Raw genomic sequence first — 8,966 nt, 5'->3', positions numbered from 1 at the left:
CCTAATTGCGCTGACGTCACGAGCGGCCGGCCAATGGGGGCGGGCGGCGCTCCCCACCTGCTCGCCGCAGAATTCCCTCATTCCTGGGATTCCTCGGCGGGCCCGCGCAGCCAGCGGGGCCAGCGGCGCCGGCCGAGCCGAGCCGCGCCTGCTCCGGGCCCGCACCGCCGCCGCTGCCTCCGCCCGGCCCGGCCCGGCCCGGCCCGGCCCGGCCCGCGGGGCGCCGCGGCCGCGCTGCCGGCACCGCCCGGAGCGCCGGTGAGTGCGCGGGGACAGCGCGGGGACAGCGCGCACAGGTGGCCGCGGGGGCGGAGGGAGCGGCGCCGGCGGGCGGGACGGGGCTGGGACGGAGCTGGGACGGGGCTGGGACACAGCTGGGACACAGCTGGGACGGGGCTGCCCCGGCCCGTCCTCTCCGCGCTGCGGGGCTTTCCCCGCGGGAGCCGCGCCGGGCTGGGCGCTGCCGGCGGCCGGGGAACGTCCCGGCGGTGTCGGGATCCAGGCGGGGAGGGACCCGCTCCCCATGCCCGCAGAGGGACTCGCTGGAGTGGCCCGGGGCAGGTCCCGCTCTCCCCGTGGCCCGGGGCAGGTCCCGCTCTCCCCGTGGCCCCGGGCAGGTTCCTCTGCGGCGGCCGCAGCCGCGGCTCGCAGGCAGCAGCACCCGGAGGAGCTGGACCGGCCGGAGCGTGCCGGGGGCTATCCGCGGCCCCGGGGGGCTATCCGCAGCTCGGGCTATCCGCAGCTCGGGCTATCCGCAGCCCGGGACTCTGCCGCTGGCTGCAGCTCGGCTCCCGCCCTCCGTGTTCTTCGTGCAGGGAAAGCCCCCGCGCCGCACGGGCAGCAGCGGTGAAACCTTCCCGAACGCGTCCCAAGGGCGCCGGGCAGGCTTTCGGCGCCGCATCGTTCCTCTTCCGTGGGCAGGGGTTTTCCTGGAGCCCTTAGCGGCGTGGTGTCACGCTGGCCGCCTGTTCCCCATGGGATCAGCAGCAATCAATGCCCTGAGTTAGGCTGTCCGCGCTGGTGCCAGCGCATCCCTTTCCTGAGAGTGGATGAATGGGAATCCAACAGCCGTTTCCACTGGACTGGAGAACCCATAAAGCTAGCTCGCTTCCTTTCTGCTGTGTTGGTGCTTCAGGATTATCAGGAACAAGAAATAATGGCCGTTTCTTAAGTTACACCAAAGAGGACCTGGCTGATCAAGAGTTCCAGGATTTCTCCTGCAGGGTGATTTACCTGCTTGGTTTTTCTTTGGCTTTAGAACAGAGAGTTGTTTAAAGAGTGTTCCTCCTAGAGAAACAAACTGCAGTTTGGGAAACCTGAGTGAAACTCTGCAGGCAGTGCTACTGAGAACCCTCAGATCCAAAACTCTATAAAATTGGGCAGCAATATCCCTCTCCTGCCTTAATAATAAACTTTTAAAGGCTCTTCTCCAGACTTGAAGGCCCTTAATTTTTATTTTCCTATCTGTGAACTTGTCTGGAGACTTCAAATGTGGAATGTGTTTTGCTTAAATTCTCTACATCTCTTCTTATTGATACACACTTGTAATCTGGTTTTTGGGGATCGAGCTTTGAGGCTTTTGGGGTTCAGTTACAAGAACTGCTTTGACTCACCAGCGAGATACAGATCTGGCCTGTTAACTCTTGGTAGAATTTGGGCCTGCCTGTTGTACATTTGCATTGTCCCAGTGACCTGCCCGTGCTGGAGCAGGTGTGCTGAGCCCCCAGCACGCTGTGGGGAGCAGGGATGGATGTTTTGGGGCAGGATGCTCTTCCTTCCCTGCTCAGGAACCCCTCTGTGGGATGGGGTCAGCTTTTAGACCCACCCTAGAGCAGGAACTGGGCCAGAGCTGAGCACCCAGGAGTGCTGCTGAGCTCTGACAGCCTGCTATAAAATTAACCTGGTAACTAAAATAGGATAGAAAATATCTGTACAGCCCTTTGGGGCAGGTTAATTAAGAGCATCCACACCACAAACCATCAGTTTCTTATTTACACACGAGCGGCTTTGGTAACCTTCTGGGCATCTCCATGTTGCAGGGGGTAATTGGTTTGTTTCTGGACACACCTGGAAGTTTTCTGTTGGAAAAGGGAGCTTTGGTTCAGTTCTCTGTACTGTGCTTAAATGTTTCATAATGTGTTTGCAGCAGACTGGGTAACACGTGGGATGCTCTGAGTGATCTTGTGGGTACAAGACAAGGTCAGCTTGGACTTTCCCCCCTTAAATTTCTTTGCTTTCATTACTAGTAGCTTGCTTCTTAAAATGTTACCTTGTTAAGGGGGTTTATGTAAAAAGCAGGAGGTAAAATGCCAAAGCTCTGCTTTAAGCTCATAATTTTCTGCGTGATGAGTTAAATTGTTGTTTCTGGTTCAAGATTTGCCTGCTCAAACACATTTTTTCCACGTGCATAACAAGCATGGTTTAAAGAAACCCCAAAGTAGGGGATAAATACATAAAAAAAGGAGTGGTGTTTAGCCAAATAGGCTGAAGTTACTCTCAAGATTTTGAATTGTAAATAGGGAGTGATCAGTGCTGCTTGGTAATCATGCTATAGCGAGCACTTACACTTTCAGCATTTCACGTTTTATCATTTCACATGGGTGAAATGTAAAATGTTAAAATCTCAGCATAGGATTTTTCTGTCGACAAGTAGAACTGAAGAAATTTAAATCTATTGTGCCTATTTGGGAAAATTATTGATTACAACGTGCCTATCATTGTTCTCATTCCTGGGGCAAATATACTTTACTCTCTCCTGTCATAAAAAATAAACCATGTTTACCTATTTTGCATCAAACTTCTGCTTTATCGTCCTTCCCTGTGTGGATTTACTGGTCGTGCTGATCTATTGTGTTTGCATTTCCTCTTCAGTTTCGCTCTCTTCCATTGAAATCAGCAGAGTCTGTTCCTTCTTGGCCTTTCTGGGTATGAATTTGGGCAGTCTCGGGGCTGTCTCTCCCCAGGTGGGAGCTGCTTTTGACCGCTCTTTTCAATTCCTCTTGTTTTCCCTGCTCTTGTGTTCATCTACCCTTTGCTCTTGATGGTTTCTCAGTGCTCATGAATTGCTTTTTCATTGTTGTAATTAGTGGGCGTTGTTTATTAATCCTGCTCTTCTCCCTCCACCTTTGTCTGTGTGATGTCTGCAGGTGGGAATTGGAGTCCCAGGCTCTTCTGTCAGCCTTTCTCTCCCGGCAGCTGTAGCTGTGTCTCGGCAGGTCTGAGGCTGCCTTCGGTGTCCCTCAGGTGTGCTGCTCTTCTGTCAGCCCCGCTGCAATCCAGGCATCGCGACTTCTCTCTGGGATTCCGTATCCAAATTCTTCTCCTTTTGTGGTGCCTGCACTGCTGTCTGTTCTCATCACCCAGCTTTGGCTTCGGTTTTGGCCCCGGCTGGAGCTCAGTCTGTCCTGGACCCATCCTGACTCTGTGTCAGCTCACTGCCCAAACATCATCTTTGCTTCTCTTTCCTTCCTCTCCCTTTGCCACTCCCCCTTTTTAAAATCAAATGTAAAGTTCTCTGTGTCTCGCTCTTCCCTGACATCCCCCCGGTGTACAAGACCTTTGGTGGGATTAAATAATTGTCTGTGTTTGGGCTGAGTGAGAGGAGCTCTGCTGCCTGGGACCTGAATTTCAAACAAGCGACCTCAGGGTTTGCCCCTTCCCGATGCTTGGAAGGTGCTGCATAAATCCCTGAAAACGCTCGACTGTGCCTTTTCTAAAGCTTTCACTTCTCTAGAGCCTTCCAAAAAACCCCAAAACAGCAACAACAACAACAAAAACCACCCCAAAACATTAGCAGGCACTTGTAAAGCTGAGAGTACCCTGTGTGTTTCTGGGTCTTGCAGAAATGTCAGGAGAGGGAAGGTGAAGGGGAGGAGAGGGCAAATGAAGGGCTGTTTCTTTAGCTAGTGGGTATTGTGTGCTTCTGGTGCTGCATTAAAAAGTCACCGGTGGCTCAGTGTTCAGATCAGTCTTTCAGGCATCTCTGATTTCCCATCTCATGTCTTTAGTGCTTTGCAGAAGGTTTCTTTGCTGCTGTGTGGGAGAGAGGACAGAGTAGGGCAGCGCTGAGTGGGAGCAGTAGCTGATGGATAAGAGCACTTTGGAAGATATTAAACTAATATTTGGAATAACACTGGATAAAAATGCTCGTGCGAGTGCTTTTGGCTCCTGTGTCCTGAATCCAGCAGCTAAGGCTTCCTAACCAGTGAGATTGGTTACAAAGAGATTTGTGAGATTTACTTGGGAAACTGTTTCCAGGGAGTTTAACTCAGCTGTAGCCAGGGGAAATCCAGTTGTGTCTTGTGTTTCACTCCTCCTTGCTTTCCCTCACCGAGCCCTTGCAGAGAGCTGTGCTTTGGTGGAGACACACAAAAATTCAGGGTTGGGTTCTGCTGCAGAGACAGGTTTGTGTCACACTGAGAAATAGCTGGATTTGGTCAGGAGTCTCCTTATTAACAGGGTGGGTGTGGGATTTTTTTTGATTTTGTTTGTTCGTTTTGCTTTTTGTTTTGTTTTTATTTTTTTTTTTTGTTTGGTGATGGTTTTGGGGTGTTTTTCTTTTTTTTTTTTGTGTGTGTGTGGTTTTCTGTGTTCGTGGTTTTTAATTTTTTTTTTTTTTAATTTTATTTGATTTCTTGGAAGCCTGGGAAGTGTTTTTGGTCTTTCCTTTCTGAAACTTGGCTCCCCAGGGTGCCTGGGCTGTCCATTCCAGGCAGCATTTTCTGACCTTGCCCTGATCAAATCAGGGTTTTAAATTTGGAGCTAAGAGAGGATTCCTCCTCTCTCTCTCTCTCCTGAGCAACCTTCATTTCTTTCCTGAACTGTAATCACTGATTTGTTAGTCTAATTTAGAGATAAAGAGATATTTAACACTGTTTAAAAAATAATCTGGCAGTGTGCAGCTCCTTGCAGGTAATTTTTGTTCTCCGTTTCAAAATGCCAGAATATCTGGGGTTCCAGCCTGGGAATTGCAGTTTTTGAATGAACACAGGGCCCTGATGCCAGGGGAGCACCTCAGCAGCTCTCTCATCATGTGAGCTTTAATAACACACAAAGCTGCAAAGCTCCATTGAGGCCACTTTGAGTCAAGTTGTTTTTAAAGTGTCCAATTTCCTGCTCTGGATGAAGCCTTGGTTCCTGTTTCCTCCTCCCAGTGTGGGTTTCTGTCACCAGTTAATTCTTACTGGGAGCACAGTCTGGGAAGGGATTGGGCATCTGCTACTCCCATTAGTTGAAAATTACTGGAAAGCTGAAAGAAAAAAAATAAAATAAATTGAAGCTACATTAAAAATGGTACAAAAATTTTCTTAACTACATTAAGAAAATTGATATAGTTACGACTACACTAAGAAACTTAATGTAGTCAATTAGTTTTTAATAAGACTTTTTACTATCCTTTGCATTGCTGTTCGTCACGAGTTGATTTTTTTTCCTAAAGACTTGATCAAAAATGTCTGTATTATTGTCTTTGAAGTGCAGGGTGAATTTAGCACTGCGTCCTGAGTTATCTCAGTCTGGCGTAGCTGCATCCCCTGATCAGACAAATCCAAATCATTTTTCCAGCTGAGTTTTAACTCTGCCAGAGGAGTTGGTGTGAGAGGGTCAGTAAAGTCCAAGAAAACAAAAGCTATGAGAGAAATGAAGCATCCAGGTCTGAGGGGTGCAAATGGGATGGTGCTAGAGGGATTCAGGGAGTGCCCTCTTCCAAACCTTTGCTTTGGTTTGGAGGAGGATGCGGCCAGGAGGGAAAGGAAGAAACGTTTCGTGAAGACAAATAGTGAAATAAGCTAAGATCTTGTTTTCTAAAACCTCTTCCCCACAGGTATTGTCTTTAAATTAAAGAGTTAATTGACTTTATAAGTTCAGTTAAAATATTCTTGAGCAGAAGCTGATTCTGGCAGGGAGGGAGAAACATGTTTTAATCCTCAATATACTTGGTTATTTCAAATTTGTCTCTTCTTCTTACTTTGCTTTATGTAAATCCTACTGGATTTCATTATTTAAACTTTAAAATATAAGCTTTAAGCTTAAAAATACATTTTTTCAACTTACAAATGCTTTAAAATCCTTTCTCTTATGCTTTAAAGTCTTTGATTAAAGTCTGACTTATTTAGGAAGAGGGAGTGAGGATGGTGAGGTTTATTGTTTTAGTGCAAAGTCAAGGAAATTGCTCCCCAAACATGTGCTTGTTGTTAAGTCAATGTACACGCTGGACATGTGTTTGAGATTTCTGCAGTTGCCACTGCCTTTTTTTTTACGTTCATACTGTAAAGTAAGTTACAGTAAACAGTTCTTATGAGAGAAGTTTTTGCTAAGGTTTTTGTGGAAAAACCTCAACAAAATTTAGCTGTTCTGGGTTTTTTCTCTTTCTCCGTTTTTTAACAGTTCTGCCTGTGCTGTTGCCTTTTTATTTGAAACACATATAAGTTGTTGGCCTCGTAGTAAAAAGCATCTTGACAGCATGTTATTCTCTTCCTTCCTTTCCCTTCCATATCTTTGGAATTTCATACTGAAACATTTTTTTTTTTTAGTTTTGCAGCCATTCCTGTGAAACTTGGAGAAGCTGCAATGCAACCCTTGGTTTTATGGGAGTCTGTTGCTTGGTGTAGTGCTGGAATAGGCACTTTTAATGTGGTGGGAATTAATTTTTAAATTAAAATTGTGTGTTGTAAGGGGCAAAATCCAGGGAAAAGCAGCTACTGAGGTGTGATTATGATTGAAAAAAAATCCAGTTCCGTGTGTGGTTTCTCACATATCCAGAGTTCAGCTAGGTGTTTATTAGTTAAAAAAAATCTTAATAAAATAATAAAATTTGGACTGGGCATGGCAGAGGGTGTGGAGGTGAAGTTTCTGGAATCCTGAGGATCTGAAGCAGCCCCTGGCCATGCAGGCAGCCAGGCCAGCTGGCCCTGCACTGCGGGACAATTTCTTTGCTGTTGTCTCTCTGCAGAGCTGTTTGTTGGGCAAACCCACTGCACCAGGGAGTAGATGACCCTGCTGCCCTGCGTGTGACAGCTCCAGCACCTGGCAGCTGCTGTTCTGCTGGGTTTGGTGGGAAAGGCAATGCCAGCACTGATTTCCCTGCTCTCAGCAGTGGCACTTTGCGCCAGTCCTGTGCTGCTGGAGCGAGAAAAGGGCAGCACAAAGTTGGATTGTGGGTTTTTTCTGCTCTCATGCTGCTGTTGTGCGTTAGTGCTCCTGTGAGCCTGGGGTGTGCGTGTGCTCCGGGTGCTCAGTCCGCTCTCTGAAACCTTGCTTCTGAATTTTGCAGGATCCAGAGAGGAATGGAGACTCCCTTGGACGTGTTGTCCAGAGCAGCATCTCTGGTCCATGCTGATGATGAGAAGCGTAAGTTCCTTGCCCTGCTGCACCCAGCTGCCTTGTGTCTGCACTGTGGAGCAGCCTAGAGGCTGCTTTCACCCAGCCTGGGCTTTCACTGAGCCCAAGATGTGTAGGAAGCTGTTTTCAGGGCCACAGAGATGTGCAGGAAACCCTTCGGAGGTTGTTTTCCTCAGGTGCCAACCCAACACCTTGCACTTCAATTGGCCAGTGGGCAGGAGAGAATGACTGGATCGGAAAAAAATAATGTATACATACAGATACAAAAATATGAATAATATAAATAATATAAATATGAATTTATTTAAAAATGTGTTTAATTCATGTCAAGGTGCCTCTCTTTTCCCAGTTGCATTTGCATTGTGAGCAGACAACAAGTTATGGTGGAGCTGCTGTCAAACTCCGGCCAGGTTGAGAACTCAGACTCCCAGATTATTTTGGTTAGATCTCATTTAAGAACTCAGAACTGGGTGGGCACCAGTGGGCTGTGAAGATTTCAGTTGATAAAAGCTTTTAGTCTGACTTTTACCATTAGTAATGAGCTTTTCATTTGCCTTTCTGTCAGCCAAAGGGAATTAGAGGGTTTTAAATACTCAGAGGCTCACGTTGCCCATTATTTGGGTAGTATTTTGGTAATATTTTCAGTATTATTTGGGTAATATTTTTGGTGTTGCCATTCATGGTAAGAGCTTCAGATGGGTTAACTCTTGTTAGGGTAATATTTTCAATTCTGCCAAGCTGCAGTGGCAGTTCACAGATCAGATTGTTCCCTGCATGCTCAGAAGGAAACGTCCTTGGTGCTTTCTGAGTAGTGTGTGCGCTTTGGGTATCAGCCTCGGGAGAAAAATGGTATTTTGGGTTTCTGACTAGAAAAATGGCATTTTTGAATTTCAAGGTGCTTTTGCAAGTCACTTCTGTGCATGAAATCACCTTTTAAGATGGATGCAGCTTTTCTTCCTTTGTCCATTTCTTCTGTGGATATTTTTTTGCTTTGAATATTGAATAAAATAATTGGTTGCTGCTGCAAATCTGCTTTGTAAGGAACGTTGGTTTTGCTGCTCTTGCACGTTCCCTTTGCTGCTGGATAAGCACCAGGTTTCCAGTGGTGCCACTGTGGAGGGATGATTTGGTTGATTTGCCCCAGTTCTTGACCATTCCTGGTAAAATGAACAGCAGTGGAGCTCCTTGAGGAAATAATTTCAACCATGATTTTGACCTGGGGGGGGGGAATTTCTTTTGGCTACATTTTAAAAAAGTATATTGTGAATTTCTCCTCTTGGTTTTCTTGAGCTTAAATGCATTCTTTTTGGTTGACTCTTGCCTAAGACTGTAGTTCGATTTTGAGCTCCGCAGGGTGGGAATGTTGGATTTAGGGAATCCAGAGGAAGTCTGATTCAGTGCAACTTGCATGTGAGGGAGCTGATGTGTATCTGGTTCTAATTTACATTCCTTTAGTCTTACCACTTAGACTTAATTAGATTTATGCCACTCTGCAGCTTCTAACTTGTGCTGTCTCCAGCTTGCCCTGCTGTTCCATCACACCCCAAAGCACTGCAGTGCAGGAGCTGCTGGAGCAAAGGAATGAGCAGGGCTGTCCCTGGGCTTGTGCGTTTCTCTGTCAGCTCCTG

General features: G+C 47.1%; 1 protein-coding gene across 1 annotated transcript in view; it reads left to right on the top strand.

Annotated features, from left to right (window-relative positions):
- Window positions 1–210: 210 nt before the first annotated feature.
- Window positions 211–8,966, top strand: part of VGLL4 (vestigial like family member 4) — an 80,819-nt gene continuing 72,063 nt past the window's right edge. The window contains exons 1-2 of the mRNA XM_038149040.1: window positions 211–258; window positions 7,271–7,347. Coding sequence (XP_038004968.1) covers window positions 7,284–7,347 — 64 coding nt within the window. The 5' untranslated portion in view covers window positions 211–258; window positions 7,271–7,283. The remainder of the gene's footprint in view (window positions 259–7,270; window positions 7,348–8,966) is intronic.

The sequence above is a fragment of the Motacilla alba genome, chromosome 12 (assembly GCF_015832195.1).
Source record: "Motacilla alba alba isolate MOTALB_02 chromosome 12, Motacilla_alba_V1.0_pri, whole genome shotgun sequence".
Taxonomy (NCBI): Eukaryota; Metazoa; Chordata; class Aves; order Passeriformes; family Motacillidae; genus Motacilla; species Motacilla alba.
Note: the sequence above shows the minus strand (reverse complement) of the source record. Positions and strands in the feature narration are given on the sequence as shown.